Raw genomic sequence first — 17289 nt, 5'->3', positions numbered from 1 at the left:
ACAAGAAGAAAGCTGTTCTGCAACTTTCCCCTCCACTGAACTACCAGGCAGGACAGGTGCTGCTCACACTCCGAGCTGCTGGGTGCCACAGCGAACAAGTCAGCGGTATTTGGGGGGGCGGGGAAGAGACAGCTTAGTGAAATACCTTGGTTTCCTGGCTACAGGACTTGGTTGCTGCAAGTGAGAGCAGGATGGGTGCTATAGGATCAGTTTCGTAGCCTGGCAAGGAGGATGGTGCCTTTGTCATCCATTTCCCACTGTCAGCCCGGCTAGCCCAACCCTATGACTCCCTCATAAGGCTGAACAAATTAGCAGGGTTTATATCCCCCCAATTTCCCAGGGGAGTGTGTGTAGGGGAGAATAGGTGGGCACAGAAGAGCTCTCCTTCCCACCTGCCAATCCTCCCTTGGAGAGCTCCCCCTCCATGCTATTTTGGCAAACAAGCTGCATTTGTTAAGAGAGCATCTTGCTTTGCTCTCATTTATATATGGGGGAGTCCTCTTAAATACCGGGGGGGGGGGAGGAGAGCAATGCAGCCTCCTGACATAATAAATGGAACTCGCCCATGGTAAGGCTGGCATTGAAGTTTTAAGCCAGCCTTTCCCCAATGTAGTGCCCTCCCAGATGTGCTGGACTACAACTCCCAGTATCCCCAGCCCTGCTGAATGGGAATGCTGGGAGTTGTAGTCCAACATATCTGGGAGGGCACCAGACTGGGGAAAGGCTGCCTTTGCCAACCAGGTTTTAATGAGGCGTGACACCTACACTTTAAAAGAAAAAATTAAAAGGACAGATTTGGTAAAATAGGGTGTGTTAGAAGCAAAAAGCGTATAAGCAAGAAATGGGGAGATATTCTGAACAGATGAACAAAGAAGGGTGCAGGAAAGAGTCACTACCCTGACTTCTGGGTGATCCGTTCAACCACAGATATTTGACGTGAACACGAATATGACTTCAGGTGTCTGGGAGAATGGCACGCTGGACCCATTTGTACCCAACAGGGGCTAACTGTGGGTTAATTAATTAGCCAGGCATGTTCCACTGCCATTTTGCATATGCAACTTCTGATCGAACCAATCGGAGGTTGCAAAGTGACATCCAAACCCAGATACTATAGGCTAAACATGGGTTGAACAACCCACATTTAACCGAACAACTAATTGTAGGTTAACTGTGGGTTGTTTAACCCACAATTGACCTATAGTGTCCACGTTCAGACGTCATGTAGCAACCTGCGATTGGCCCAATCAGAGGTTGAATATGCAAAATGACGGCAGAATGCATCTGGGACATGGCAAATTGCACATTAACCCACAATTTGCCATCGTTATGTGCAAACTGGATTACTACAATGCTTCTTAATCCCCCTGCTTTGCTCATTGTTCACAGTTTGGGATTCATGGGTGAGAAAGATAACACACTAGAAGTTCCACTGTTTTCCAATGGAGCGTATGTTACTCTGAAGAAGTTCGCTTAGGATCAGGGCATAAAAGCCACTTTTGAACCATGCCTGTTAGCAGTCGTGGGCACTCTATTCTCTACTCAGCATTGTCGTCATCCCCCACCCACCACCCGCTTGTTTTTGGTGACATGTGAACAGTCTTGCAATTAAGAATTCATCCTACCCAATAACAACTGGCAGCCAGTAGGGAGCCATCAGATGAACCAACACTTAATTTCTAACAGACATGCCGGGCCTGAAGCCCAGCCTGGAACACTACATAGTTTCTCCTAGAAGCCCTTCCCTCGATCCTCAGATATGTTTATTTTGGTTACACAAGGATGAGGGGGAGAGAGACATACTGTGCCCATGATCAAAGCAGTCATTCCTTTCATTACTAGATATGTTCCAGGGCCACGGGTTGCTCTGGAACTGAAAACATATCCAAGGGCTAAGCTAATCCCTGGATCTAGGAAAGACCTGAAACCAACTCGACCAGAGGTCAACAGCTCCTGACTCAAGGGCCACCTCTTGACTACCATAATGCTGCCTTATGAGAGTCCTTCTCCAAGCCCTACCCATCGCTAAGCACAAAAACCGATCAGAAGGATCAAAACAAAGCAAGTTCCAAAAAACACAGCTATGACATGCCGCTCCCAGATTCTCAGCATACACTCTGCGATTCACAAGCAGATAATAATGCATGAGTCAACACTTAATGATTTCTAAAACGAGCTGGGGGTTCAAGCAACCCTATAACTAATTCCTACACAGCCTGGGGCATGCGCCCAATTCCAAGCCCCACCTCCTGCCCACAGCACCGTGTACCTTTCAGGATAGGGGTTCTGCAATTCCCAAGTCCTCGCTGCCAGATAGACTGCTCTTGCTCAGAAGTTTGTTGGCTACTGTCCAATATCACAAGATTTATTCTTTCCCAACCAGGAATGCTGTACTGTGTTAGGCTGCAGGCCTAAAGCCAAACAGAAGCTGCAGCCATATAGTTCTGCCCATCCTAATGCCCTTACTAAGCCTCTGAGCAAGCCAATGCCTGGCTTTTCCCCTGCTATCTTGGAAACATTCCAAAATGGGAAGATTAAGTCATTTATCATTACTGAATTGCTTCTTCCCCCTACATCCCCCATCAGAGGGATAAGAGTCCACGCATTTGCCCAGAGGATGCAATTGCTGATGGATTGCAGGCTGGAGCAATCCCACATGCAGAAGTTTTGTGTCTGGGGCTATTTTGTTTTTTTAAAAGACAAGTAAAGGGGGCCATGATCAAGGTTTACAAAATGATGCATGAAGAAAGGGGATAGATAGGTTTTCTCCCTCTCTCACAATACTAAAACCAGGGGCCATTCAATGAAGCGGGGTAATAGGTTACGACAGCTGGGATTGTTTAGCTTGGAAAAAAGGAGGGTAAGCGGAGACATGAAGCTGATTGGTGCGAGATTCAGGACAGACAAAAGGAAGTCCTCCTTCACACAGTGCAGTTAAACTATGGAATTCGCTACCACAGGATGTTGTGATGGCCACCAATTTGGATGGCTTTAAAAGGGGGTTGGACAAATTCCCGGAGGAAAAGGCTGTCAAATGGCTATTAGTCCTGATGGCTATGTGCTACCTCCAGCACATAGAGCCTACGTACACCAGTTGCTGGGGAACGTGGGTGGGAGGGTGCTGTTGCGCTCATACCCTGCTTGTGGATTCCTGGTCAACAGCTGGTTGGCCTCTGCATGAACAGAATGCTGGACTAGATGGATCCCTGTTCTGATCCAGCACGGCTCCTGAGTTCTCATGAGGACAAACAAAAGGTTCTTCTTCACACAGTGCAGAATTGAACTATGGAATTCGCTTCCTGGTGTTGGCCACTGGCTTAGATGACTTAAAAGGGGATTACACCAATTCCTGGAGGATAAGGCTGCCAATGGCTCCTGGTCACGAGATGGCTACATGCCACGTCCAGGATCGGAGACACCGCAACTCTGAACGCGCAATACTGGGGACAAACAGCAGGAGGCTCCTGCTCGCTCCGAGGCTTCCCAGTGGCATCTGCTTCGTCACTGTGGGAAACAGGATGTTGGACTTCATAGTGCTTTGATCTGATTCAGCAGGGTTCTTCTTAGGAGGGAGGGAGCAAACCGTTGGGGTAATGGGGGAAAAGCGCTAGGCAAGGCAAGAGCTTTTTGGCCTCCACTAGCTGCCGGGGCAGAGACACAATTATGAAGGGGAGGCCCTAAAGAAGTAACAGACCTTAAAGAGGGAGAGAAACAGGATCTCAGTCAACTCTTGGCATTTTATGTGCCACCGGTATGCCACTCAGCATACAGTAAGGCACAAGGGGTGTGAGGTCGCATTTGGCGGGGGGGGGGGGCGGAAGAATGGAGCCAGTCCTGGGACCTCAGTCCTAAAACAAGCTTTTCATTGATTTTTTAAAAGAGAATTAATGTGTTTGCCTTCTGATCCTTTTTCTTTTGCAGCTGTCATTTAATCAGCCTGAAATAGTGCGTCTTACATGTAAATAAATGAGTACACATGCATAGCTGCACGACTGGGATTGTTGGTGGGGGAGAACTGTAAAAATTACTCTGCACATGCTTAGAGACACCATTTACCAGACACTCAAACGCCTGCCCTAAACGAGCCCTTCCAAAACATGTATTTTGAACAGAAGCTCTAATTCCCCGGAGGGGGGATACGCTCCCCTCAACTAGCCCCAAGGGCGGCACTGCCTGGGAGGAACTACGCGGCGTCCCTAAGGCGCTGACTTGCCTCCGGATCCCACCTTGGCTTTATCCGAGAGATGATCCCCGCTCGCCCCGCAACCTCTAGCAATGAGTTGCGGGGCGAGTTGCTAAAGCTCCGACCAAAGAGCGCAGCCGGCTCCGGGGCGGGAGCGGCACTTCTCTTGGGCAGCCGCAGCGAGCAACCAGCTCGGCCCGCGGTGCGCCCAACGCTCCCCCGCCAGATGGCCGCAGAGGGAGGCGCGGAGCCCGCAGGCACGCTGTGCAACGCCGCAGGGCCGCCCGCGCAGCTCCGCGCCCCGGCACCTCTCCGCCCGCCCGAGGCAGCGGAGGCGCTCGGGAGACGCCGTCCCTGCGCTGGCTCCTGCGGCCTCGCCCCGCTCTCCCTTCTTCCCGCCGAGACAAACTTTGGAGGAGGAGTCGGCGCCGCCGCCGCCGCCGCCGCGCAGGGCTCCAGCGCTCGGCGAGAAGGGCGGGAGAGTCCGGCGGCCGGAGTTCTCCGCCGCGGCTCGACGGACCCGCGGACCCGCCCGATGGCCTCGGGGAGCCCCCGGCGCAGCGCTCACCTCCCCGGAGTGCGCGGCCCCCCTGCCCAGGCAAACTCTGCAGGCGTCTTGCCGAGGATGGGAAGCGCCCGCTCCTCTCCGCCCGCCCGCTCCTCGCCTCCCTGTTGCAGTGCCGCCGCTTCTGCTCCTCCACTCTCGGCGAGTCTCTTAATATCGCGGGGGGGGGGCACACTGCTCGCCGCTTTAACTCTTCCTCCCCCGGGCGCAGCGCGCTCGGGACAGCGGCTGCTTTGCCCGGGCGCTCCGCAGGCCCGCGCAGGGAGACCGCGCCCTCGGCGCCCCTGCTTTAGAAATAACGGCGCGCCGTTGCAAATGTGCGTTCCCAATTTCGGAATGGCTAATATGGAACAATTACATAAATGAGTGTTTTTTGAGGGAGGCGGCGGAGGCGGGGGGGAAAGAGTAGCGTTAGGGGTTTTTTTGGGGGGGGGTGTCTAACAGAATACCAGTACAGGGGCTGAATTAAGGGCGGGCCGGCCTCCCTAGAATTTGAGTAGGCCAAGCCTACCGCAGATGTTACCTTGAGCTCTCAGTATTTACCTTTGACTCGCATTAGCTTAACAGAAAATAGAAATATCTCAAAAAATAAATGACAGGGTTTAAAACAAAATTAATTATGTAATGATGGGTGTGTGTGTGTGTATATAGGCTGAAACAGGCTCCAGGTTTTTGTCTTATGTTGGTTTGGCTGCCCCCTTGACCTGGGTGCTTAATACTGAACAATAACCTCCAAGGAGTTGCACCTTGACGTAATGCGTTGGGTTACATTTCTGAACTGGCCATCCATTCACTTTGCTGAAGGGTAGGAACCAAGCTGTTTAATGGTGAGGGAAGAACGTCAGATTGTCTGTAGGGGCTTACCAAATTCCACCCCTGGGCAAATGCAGTGCCCCCGCCACCCGCAATGGCTCATAGGCGCTGGAGCATGGAAGCATGCCCTTCAGAACATCCTCGGCTGTAGCTATACAAAAGACCCGTTCAATATCAGCAGTATCACTCACAGAGACACGCAAAATATTTTGGTACAAGAGGGGGAAAAAATAAAAATCAAACAGGGTCTTCCCTGTTTTGATCACCAAGAAGTGCTCCTGCCCAAGCCTTAGGGAAATGTATTTATTTACTGGATTTATATCCCTCCTTTCTACTAAGAAGATGGCACGCAAGGCAGCTTGCAACCATAGATAAAAATGGGTTTAAAATGGTAATAAAATAAAAGCACCATGAAATACACAGTAACAAAATAAAAACAGCACCCAGTCCAGCAGACGTAGTTATGTGCCAAATGCCAGCTTGAATAAAAATGTCTTTGCCTGCTGGTGGAAGGACAGCAGAGAGGGAATCAACCTAGCCTCCCTCAGCAGGGAGTTCCACACCCTGGGAGCAGCCACGGAGAAGGCCCTATCTTGCTTCACCACCAAATGTGCCTCTGAAGGTGCTGGAACTGAAAGAAGGGCCTCTTTCCAAAGATCTTAAGGCTCATATAGGAGAAGGCAATCTTTCAGGTAGCCTGCTCCCATTCCATATAGGGCTTTATAGACCATAACCCACACTTTGAATTGTGCCCAGAAACATCAGTAGCCAGTGAAGTGGTTATAACAAGGGAGTCCCTGTAACTGGCCTCAGCATTCTGGACCAGCTGAAGTTTCTGAGCAGTTTTCAAAGGCAGCTCCATGTAGAGTGTGTTACAGTAGTCCAAACGGGATGTAACTAAGGCATGTATGACTGTGGCCAGATCAGACAACTCTAGGAATGGGCGCAGTTGGCACACCGCCTAAGTTACACAATCGCACTCATGGCCACTGCCAAAGCTTCAGCATCCAGACTCAGGGCAGAGTCCAGAAGCACACCCAAATTGTGAGCCTGAGTCTTCGGGGGTGGGGGGTGTAACCCCACCCAGCACAGGTTGAGTCCCTATTCCCTGATCTGCCTTTTGACTCACCAGAAGCACCTTGGTCTTGTCTGGATTAAGCTCCAATTTGTTCACCCTCATCCAGTCCGTTACTGACATAAGACACAGACTTAGAACCAGAACAGCTTCCTTGGATTTAGATGGAAAGGCGAGAGAGAGCTGGGTCTCCAGACAATCTCTCCAGCTTTATGAATCTGTTAAATAGCATGGGGGATCAGACGGAACCCTGAGGGACGCCACAAGCCAACGGCCATGGCATGCAACAGGAATCCCCCAATGCCACCTGGAATTGCCCTTCCAAGAAGGACCGGAGCCATGGTGTACCTGCCTCCCAGTCCCATCTCAGAGAGACACACCAGAAGGATAGCATGGTCAATAGCATCGAAAGCCACTGAGAGATCCAGCAGAAACAACAGGGACATGCTCCCCCTGTGCAGTTCCTGGCATAGATGGTCCACCAAAGCGAGAAACACAGGCCCATAGCCAAGTCGGAAGCCAGATTGAAATGGATTAAATAAAACGTCTCATCCAGAAATCCCTGGAGCTGAGATGCTGCCGCACACTGCAGCACCTTGCCTGAGAGTAAAATACTGGAGACTGGCCAGAAATTAACCAACATGGGGTTCGAGGAGGTTTCAAGCCAAACCAAACCCAAATGTCTTGCCACTACCTCCTTTAGGCAAGACAGAATCGTACCTTGCTGTAAAGAGGCGTTCACCACTACCCTTACCCACTCGGCCAGCTCCCCCCGCCCCCAGCTGCTTTTATAAGCCAGGAAGGGCAAGGGTCCTGCGCACAAGTTGTGGGCCTCACCTCTCCACGGATCTTGTCCACATCCTCAAGCTGAAGTACAAGTTGAGAAGTATCCATTATGAGCTGACAAGCAAAGGCCAAAACTAGATCCACCAGACCTGTATCAACTACGGCATTCAGTTCAGCCTGGATATGGTCAATTTTATTAGGGCTGCAACATTTAATCGGCTCAATTTTAAAAAACGTACAATGTAATCCTATTCATGTCTACTCAGGAGTAAGACATTTTTAGTACAATGGGACTTCGTTCCAAATATAATGATTGCACCCATAGGCTGCAATCCTATACACACTTACCTAGGACTAAGTCCCATTGTACTCAAAAGCCCTTACTCTTAAGTAGATGAGTAGACAATTGTGGATAATCTGCTAACAGGGTGCTCTTGCTTAATCAGGCAGCAGAAGGTTTTAAAGATATTTTTAATACAAGAACTGACAGGGCTGGCCCAAGACATTTTGGTGCCTTCAGCAAAGGAAAAGTTGATGCTCCTATCCTGTCATAGGCAACGACAGGACTGGCAGTTAAACCTTACCTCACCACTACTGGTGATGGGATGGCATTGTCCACAGCGGCCGGCAAGCTAGGTTAGGAGGCACAGGGTGGGCAGCTCTGTCCCAACAACTCTCTGCTGCTCCCCATCCCCAGCACAGGAGTGAGCAATTTGTGGCCCTCCAGATGTTCTGGCCTACAACTCCCATCAACCCTAGCCAGCATAACCAATAGTGAGAGATGGGAGTTTTAGGCCAAATTGCCCACCCCTGCACTAGCATCTGCCACCTGAGGTGGCCACCTCACTCTGCCTAGGGGAAGGGCCAGCCCTAAGCAGTCATCAAAAGCACAGAAGCAGCAAGAACCCATTTAAGAGAGACATTCTCCCTCCCTTCCCACACACTGGAGGGATGCCTCTTTTATTTTGCCTCCCGCTGCCACACGTGTCTGATTCATCTTAAAAACAAAGAAATTATGTTACTTGCTTCTGAAATATTGGCTTTACTCTCTGCAAGTTTATTCAATAGGTTAACCAAATGACTGAAACTCATGTGATTAATCAATTTTAAATGTTTTTAATTGGGTTGCAGCTCACATGGAAATGAAGGGAGCTATGCAAGGGCAGGTAGTACCACATTCTTGGGCCACTCCTGTTCTTTTCTGTTCTCAAGGGGGCTTGCAAAGGAACGCTTTGGGTGGGTTCCGCCCAGTGGGTGAGACCTTGGGTGTCGCCCACCCTTCCGCCATTAATAGCATCCAACATCAGCTGCCTGAAGCTTAATGTGCCTCATAGGAGACTCTCAACCTACACATGCAGTTGCGAAATATTCTGCACTGATAGCCAGCTTATTTTATTGAAATTAGGTTTTACTATTAAATGTTGTCTTGTCACACATACATTTATATATGTAACATGCCAGCAAACACGATTTAATGAACGGATAGATTGGTAGATATGCACACGTACATGCACCGCTTTAATCTCTTCAGGCGCTCTGCTACAGGTCTGCAAATGGTCTTGAGTTCAGGCCTATTTATAAGCCACAGCTTTCCTGGATCTGCCTTTTGCTTCATGACAGGCAACAGCAAGAGAAGGCAACAGGAGTGAGTTTCATCCAGTGCGATAAACCTGCTGAACTACCTAAGAGGGGCAAGTGATGGGCTTGGTGGATATATTATTAACTGGATGAATGCCTGCTGTAGTATCATCGTGCAAGGTAGAACATCTCCCGGTAGAACATTCTGTGTAACTTTAAAGTTTGCACATTTTGTATTTAGGCTAGAATGTGCGCATGTACGCGTACAGAAACAGGCCTCCCCAGCACCACACTCACGATGGAACGACGAGCAAAGGGCTGGATGTGCCTGATCTCGGCTGCTAAACAGGGTCAACCCTGGTTTGTACTGGGATGGGAGACCACTTGGGAATCGGGCTTCCTGCAATGAGCAGGGGGATGGTCTTGTAGGCCCCTTCCAACCCTATGATTCTATGATTTAAGCCTTCAACTTGGTGCCCTCCAGATGTGTTGGACTTCAACTCCCAGCATGCCCCAGTGTCTAATTTGTGCCGCTGTGATTCAGATGGTCCGATCTTTTCAAGAGTGTGGGCTGGATGGCTAAGTGCAGATGGTCCGCTTACCAAGCTCTTCTCCCCCCGCCCCCTATGTCCCTTGAGCATTACCTCTTAAAACCTCCTGCTCTCCCTAAATATACTCCCTAGGCTGGGAACAGCTTGCCTCTTGCTCAACATCCACCTTCTACCGCTCTGAGGCACCCAATCCAGCCCATGTGCTCCCAGCTATACCACACAGTTCCATGTTGTACAAACTTGGTAATGAGCTTCAAGGTAGAAGAAAAATGGGAATCTAAGTAAGAAAAATAACATGGGGAGTTGCCTTATCCGGTCAGACCACTGGTCCATCTAGCCCAGTAATCAATACTGACCGGCAGCGGCTCTGCAGGGTTTCAGACGGGTCTTTCACAGCCCTGCCTGGAGATGCCACAAACTGAATCGGGGACCTTCTCATGCCACGCATGTGCTCTACCACGAAGCTACGGCCCCTCCCCTTTAAATGACACTTGGGAGAGAAGCTGCTGTTCTGTAATGTTCCCTTTTCATCTGACCACTTAATTACGTTATATTTTTGCTAACAAGTATACATACAGTCATGTACTACACAAATATTTATTTGGTTGAGGCAACATGAAACAAGCTGCCACTGCTCATTTTTCTTATGCCCTGATATTTGTGTATTATCTCCACGTAGGAAAAAATACAATGCATTAAATGTCCCATTATGTTCTGGCTGTCCAGCTCTCTGGCGGCTGGCTGGGTCCATCTGTCATGTTTTGACTGTTTGCCAGAGGTGAGCCACTGGCTCAAAACTAAGAGCTCCATTAGAAATTCATAATAAGTTGGAAGGCTGCAGCTAATGTGCATATATTAGGTAAGGGACCCATTTTGTGTACTATTTGCATGAATGTGATAAATGATAAAACAAGAGATGTTGGACATAATATATTTAATATGTGATATTACTTTGAAATTGTAAACTACATCTAAAAACACAAGATTTTGTCCAACATTGTTTCCAGCAGTGAGCCAGATACCTCTAGGAGTTCTGAAGCAGGGCATGATTATATGCCTCCCAATATTTGCACCCAACATCTGGCTACCCACAGGTATATTGCTTCTGTACATGGAAATTCTGTTTAGTTAACATGGCTAGTAGCCTTGATAGTCCTTTCCTCCTTGAATTTGGCTAATACTTTTTACAAAGCCACCTAAGCTGGTGGTCATTATCACATCTTGTAGTAATGAATTGTACACATCGTGTAATGTGTAGAATGAATTCTACACATTACACGATGTGTACAATTACGTCCAGCCACATCTTTAAAAACAACTTCCAAACTGATAAGAACTTTCCGGAACCCTCTGTTTCACTCTCACTGAGTCACACACACTCATCATCTTTTGAACTGCCCACAAACATGAGAATGGGTAGAGTTGCATCTGATGAAGGAAGCTACAGCCTACAAAGTGCAAGACACCATAAATGTGATAGCTCTTGGAAGTGCCACAAAATTCTTTGTTATTTTGTCAGTGCCTGGAATTTCCTCCTTAAAAGGTTACAGGGAAGGTTCTCTAGGTTCCACCACGAATGTTTGCAAAACTGGACCCAAACTTTTTTCTGGCAAGGATCCTGTGCTTTTAACCTGCAAAAATATAAACAGGTGAAATCTTTCCCATCACTCTACCTGCTAACGTTTTGCAACAGGAAATTGGGTAAGCTGTAAGAGCCCACCAGGAGAAAAGTTGGCAACCCTACATATGAAAAGATCAGAATTTCTAGGTCTTGCGTAGCTCCCTGTTAATTCAGACTGCATAATCTGCATAATTCACTTTTAGCACAGAAGTTGAATTTCCTTGGTCCGAACTGAGATGGGTTGGACACCGAGCATAAACAGCTTTAACAAGGCAGTAAAGCAACACTCGCTTTAGTAGGTATGTTACGCACTGTAGGGAGGAGGAAAGTTTTGAGAACAGTGAGCTTGAATACAAAACTGAGTACGATACATGGATGGGCTTCACTTCCCCAAAATTACATTTATTACAACCCTGACTGCTCATTAGAAGGACAGATATTGAAGCTGAAGCTCAAATATTTTGGCCATCTAATGCAAAGAGAAAACTCCCTGGAAAAGACCCTGATGCTGGGAAAAATTGAAGGCAAAAGGAGAAGGGGACGGCAGAGGATGAGATGGCTAGATAGCATCACCGATGCAATGAATATGAACTTGAGCACACTCCAGGAGAGAGCGGAGGACAGGAAGGCCTGGCGTGCTATGGTCCATGGGGTCACGAAGTGTCGGACACGACTTAACGACTGAACAACAACAACTAGACTTTTACCCCAGCTTTTTTCCTAACAGAAACTTGAGGGAACATCTCAAGCAACAAACCTAGAATGTAAAAAGCTAATAGACCCCAAAAATAGTGCACAACACAAAACATACTTAAAACAGTGTCCAAATAAACAAAGATCAACTCAGGTAAGTTCAAGTGCCTGCTTGAATAACTTGCATTCAAAAGGTATAGAACCAGGTTCAAAAAAATATAGGGCCAGTTCATAATACATTTCTATGCACTCCTTCGTGGTTGTAATCAGGATAACAAAAAAGTAGATTCCCTCACCACCACTTCCAATCCATGCTTACGCTTGGAAAGCAATTAAGAATACAGTCACATCATGATCATCATCCTATTTTATTCCAGAAGAAACTGAGATGGATAAATGTCATCTGGAATAATGGCCACATTCATTCTTTTATTCAAAACCACTAAGAGCATTTAGAATCCCAAGGTTACATTCAAAAGCGTGTGCTTGGGAGGGGTGGTGGATGTCACATCTGATGACTGTGAATATAAAAGGGTGAAGGAATAGAATAGTTCACATTAAAGGGTCCTGGGTGTGCAACAGTTGAGATTATGGAAGTAGGGAAGTGGTACTTATTCAAGATTAATTAACCCTTAAGTAAAGAAAGCAATGATCTTGGCACAGGGACTCCTAGGAGTTGAGTGGGCCTGCATGCCAGAGGAGCACTTCAGAAATGGCAGCAACACAAGCCCTACAATCCTGCCTTGCACAAGAGCCACGGAGCTGTGGAGTGCCAGCTCTGCACAGGTGTCTTGCATGCTAGGCTGCAAAACCAGAGGCTTCAGCTGCCTTAATCCCTCAGTCTCGATGGCAACTGAATTCATAATTGACAAGGCGAGGCTTCAGGGAGAGAGCTGCCATTCACTTGTCAGGATGAGAAATAGGTGGAAAGACAGGACTGTGCTTGCCAAAGAACCAGGGGAAGGAGGGAGACTGAAGTGAGGAGTGGGAAGGTCCACACTTTGCAGATACCAATGGGCCCTGTCTTTCTACATCCCCAAACAGAGCAAAGGAGGCAACGGAAACTATGTGGGGTCTCTTCTTTTTTTTATAAACGAATCCCTTCTACAATGCTGTCGGAGCAGCCCATCTCCCACCTTTCCTGTGGCTACTGAAGACCTCTGCGCATTGAGGGAAAGGAGAATTGTGAAGAAGCCCGGGCCACGGAGCTCCTGCTATCAGCTCCCAAACAGACTTTCCATTGGCCCAAAAGGCTCTGTTCTATTTTTTTGTAACATGTGTTTTAGTATTTTAAAACAGTAAACCACCTCAGGTGCTGTTGCAGATCAATACCATAAATAAATAAGCGATTGGATCTTGCCATAAGGTCTCATTTCAAAATGGATTACAGAGCAGCCAATGCCCGTCGTCAACATACTGAGCCATTTGGGGTGGAAATAGTGAAAAATAAATGTTTAAATCAAATCAGTTACTAGGCACCATTTACATGGCACTTTCTGAAAGTGCAAATTGCTCGGCAACAGCCTCAATCCTTCCCATAATGCCCAGTGAGGCAGGTGATTACAGATTCCTGTTACAGCTGATGTCCTGCTCAAAGAAGGCCAGTTCACATGACCACATCTGTGCAGGTTTTGCCCTGTGGGGAAACATTCCTGGACAACACAGGACTGTCCTTTGGTGCGTGGCTATGGGGCTATCATTATGAGCTCCTGCACTTCAAGATTCATCACTATGCCATTGGTCATGGGACAGCGTCACCACCCTGGCAGTTCAGTGCTCAATTTATATTCACCATGCCACTGCAGAAAAAGTCTGGTGGTGATGCAGTAAATGTGGGTGCAGCAATGAGCTGAATGTGAGGAGGTGAAGCAATACCACAACCGCTCTAACACATACTAAACTCTGCACAGATCCACCCAACCTATATTTTCAATGTGTTGGTGCAGGTGTGGGAATGAGCCCAGATCCAACCAGGATGGAAGTTTGAGCTCAATCACCTTCCCTAACATCGTCTTCGGTGGCCCTCCTCCGGGAGCCTCCACCAAAGGAAGTGAGGTGGTGGCTACTAAGAAGGCCCCTTCTGTTGTGGCACCGCAGTTGTGGAATGAGCTTCCCAGAGAGGCTCACCTGGTGTCTACGTTGTGCTCTTTTTGGTGCCAGGTCCTTATTTTCACAAGCATTTTAGTCTTTCAGTTTGTTTTTTTAAAATCTGTTACTGTATTTTAAATCTTTGCACTGCTACTAGCTTTTTGGAGTCATTATTTTTATTTTATACTGTAGTTTTAAACATTTATATTGTATTTGATTGTGTTCTATTTTATGGTTTTGATTGTTGTGAACCGCCCAGAGAGCTTCAGCTATAGGGCGATATAGAAATGTAATAAATAAATAATAAGTCCAAGTCTGCATCTATCTCCACCGGACCATGCTGGTTCTCATAGCTTGCTGGAAGCTTTTCCAAATGTTGCACTCTTTACATTCCCTGGCTACATAAGACTCCCTTGGTACAGGAGCACATTGCTTATGTCTGCCATCTGTCTGAGGAACCTTTCCAGCCTGAAACAGCTTGAGTCCTATACGTTTCAGAGACCATCACCTCCCTTCGTCCTCATTTACAATCTCTCGATTGTGCTCTCCATGCACCAAATATGAACAGGAAGGACATACAGAAAGTTATTCTTCATGGCTGCTCCCCAGGCCCTGGAATATCCTTCTTCCACAGAGAACATGAGCCATCGGAGAACATGAACCTCTCTGGATCAAACCATGGATTCATCCATCCAGACCTTGGTTCCAACACTTGCCAAATGGATGTCTCTGGGAAGTGCACAAATGGGACATGAAAGCAACAACGCTCTTGCATTGTTTATCCCCAACATCTGGTATTCAGAGGTATGCCATCTCTGAACATGGAGGTTCCACTTCACTGTTATGGGTACAGCTATCTTCTTTTGGATGCTTTTAATTCTTTTTAAAGCCATGATAGCTTTCCAGAGGAAAATGGGAGACAGCTGGTATTTAGTGCCCATGGGGTTACTTTAGTTGTATATCTAATCTATTTGAGATATTCTTATCTTCCTAAAAACCTACTAAATGACCTGAGCTACAAGGGACGGGGCAGGTTATACATTTACATAATAAAACTGAATTGGCTGTGCTGATCAAGCTGATCTGTGCAAATCCATGGGGTTATTTTGCCTTGCCTGCAGGACACAATGGCAATTCGGCTATGCACCGCAAATCACTATGCATCTTTGGTACAGCCACTGCGTTCACCCCCGTGCATCACAGCATTCCTGATTTTAGAATTACAGTGTAGGTCATGGTCCTCCCACTTTCCACCACATTTGCCCAGCAGCTCCTTAAGGGGAGAATGCATCCTTAAAAGGCAAAGAACTGGCTAGAACAATGGCTTGCAGAAGCAGATCTACGGTCTGCTTTCTGCTGATCTCTTGGCAAAGCAGTCAGGTTCAGCCTCCCACTGTTGGGGAGGTAAAGCTATTCTCTCAAACTATTCTCACACGCAGCAGAGCTCTGGCCTCACAGTGGCAACAATAGGCAGAGCCTACCTCTCCGCCCGGGGTGGGAGGGACCCTGTGAGCAAAAAGTGCTCTCCACAAAAGAGCAACAGCAGCCTGGATTCTGCTTTCAGTGTTCTACTGGGGCTAGGGGGGCGGGGGAGAGCTTGAAGAGGCCTTCGCCCATGCACTAGGGAAGAGGCTGTTTGGCAAGCAGAACTTAGGAGATAGCAGCTCTTCCTTCCAACATAATTAGGCTCTGCCTCATTCTAGGGAAGTGGGGCTCTTTATCCGTGCAGATCAAGATGGGCAGTGATAGAGCATTTCACCGAAACCCAACTTGATTGCTTGTTTTTGAAGGTAAACAAGGTGGAAGCCTGTGGATAGACTTCGAGATAATCTTGCAATGCACATGCTCATACATAAGAAGAGATGGAGAGTTCCTTGAACTGGATACATTAACGAGGCTTTGAAAACTTATTTAGCACCCTGATTGGCTCTACCAGAAGCAACCCTTAATCCCCAAAGCCTTTCCCACAAGGGCCTACGTAGCACCAGGCCTCACACAGTGGGGTCAGCAGCCATCACAGCCAATGAACAAATAAGAGGAGCTGGAGTGAATTTTAATGTTTGCAAAGTTGGGCTGTGTTAACAGACCAGCAGTTTTCCCGCACCATGGCTGAGCACAATGCCAGAAGGGCCTGTAAGTTGGTTGCAAACTCTTCTGAGGTGGAGGCAGGCCATCTCTGAGGCAGGGAAGTCTCCATGAGCTCCCCCCCCCACATTCTGAATGAATATTAATCAAGAGGAAACCACGTCTGTTCAGATGCTCTGATCTAGACAGCATCAGAGAAAGTGGTGCAGAGTGCTTCATGAGACTGCTGACAGTTCCAAAGGACCGTCTCCTACACAGAGTACTGACAGGGAGGTTAAAGCAAGGACACCGACTCTGTTGGGATGTGTGCAGGGAACAGCCCCGCCGGGAAGTCCAATGACCAAGGAGCCCCAAACAGAAGACTCTCTTCTCCCCTTGCAAGCACCACACCATGCAGGAGGGGACAGAGACAGCCCCAAGACTCCTCTGGGGAGACCCCGTCAGGTGCAATCCTGAGCCCTGGCCAAGTAGATCTCATAGTTCTCCTCACACCGTCTTATGCAGTGGCAGAAATAGCTCACATCAGCAATGGCCTCCAGGAGGTCTGTTTGAACGAGACAAATATCGTACAGCTCTGAGGTGGGAGCTGTCCGGAGACAGCGGCTTCCTCGCCCTGAAAATACCTGCCAGGAAAAAAAGGGAAAATTTCACAGAAAGCCAAAGCTTTTCCTCCATCGATGAACAGATCCAAGTAGCAGCTGGACCTAAGGAGTACAGTAGGAAAAGAGCAAGCAGATCACCCCCTCTCCTCTTTCGTTTAATAGATGGCAATGCTGCTTAATTGGTGGAGGGACCAGAAGAAGCTAGATTAGGGAAAGGCAATCTGGTGCCTTCCGGATGCTTTGGACTTCAATTCCCATAAGTCCCAGCCAGCATAGCCAAAGATCAGGGATTATAGGATCTTTGGTCCAAAACATCTGGATGGCACCAGGTTGCCTACCGCTGTGCTAGATCCTAGGCCTGCACAGAACCTTATTCACTCTTCAGAAGCCTAGCAATCTGAATCCCTACAATTTCTAACATAGGCCAGTTCAAGGTATGGCACTAGAATCAGATCCTGGAATTAAGACTCCTGGAACACAAGTAGTAATACTGAAAGCAAGGAATACCACCAAGCATGTGCGGAGTGGAGTGCCCTCCCCTCATTACAGAGAAATCAGAGCCCACTTGCCTGCATCTGGCATTAGGAGGCAGGAATTCCAGGTCAGAAGATGTGGTTTCTTGCAGGCCTGAACCCCAGCCCCTGCCTTT

The 17289-nt window shown here is 48.0% G+C and overlaps 2 protein-coding genes across 6 annotated transcripts in view; both read right to left on the bottom strand.

Moving 5' to 3' along the window:
* Positions 1 to 4874, bottom strand: part of KLHDC8B (kelch domain containing 8B) — a 42130-nt gene extending 37256 nt beyond the window's left edge. The window contains exon 1 of the mRNA XM_084840578.1: positions 4752 to 4874. The gene's annotated coding sequence lies outside the window, so the exon portion shown is untranslated. The remainder of the gene's footprint in view (positions 1 to 4751) is intronic.
* LOC146355097 (uncharacterized) overlaps positions 1 to 17289 on the bottom strand; it is a 41150-nt gene that overhangs the window by 7132 nt on the left and 16729 nt on the right. For 4 of the 5 annotated variants that reach the window (XM_084840573.1, XM_084840577.1, XM_084840575.1 and 1 more), the window contains exon 6: positions 7860 to 16661. The exons of the other annotated variant lie outside the window; for it this stretch is intronic. In XM_084840573.1, the coding sequence (XP_084696699.1) occupies positions 16479 to 16661 (183 nt within the window). In that variant the 3' untranslated portion in view covers positions 7860 to 16478. Of the gene's footprint in view, positions 1 to 7859; positions 16662 to 17289 lie in introns of those variants that run through there. 5 annotated transcript variants of the gene reach the window in all.

Source organism: Heloderma suspectum, chromosome 2 (assembly GCF_057233095.1).
Source record: "Heloderma suspectum isolate Gila_16-S chromosome 2, 16-S_ref, whole genome shotgun sequence".
Classification (NCBI taxonomy): domain Eukaryota; kingdom Metazoa; phylum Chordata; class Lepidosauria; order Squamata; family Helodermatidae; genus Heloderma; species Heloderma suspectum.
This window is presented reverse-complemented; position numbering and strand designations above follow the sequence as displayed.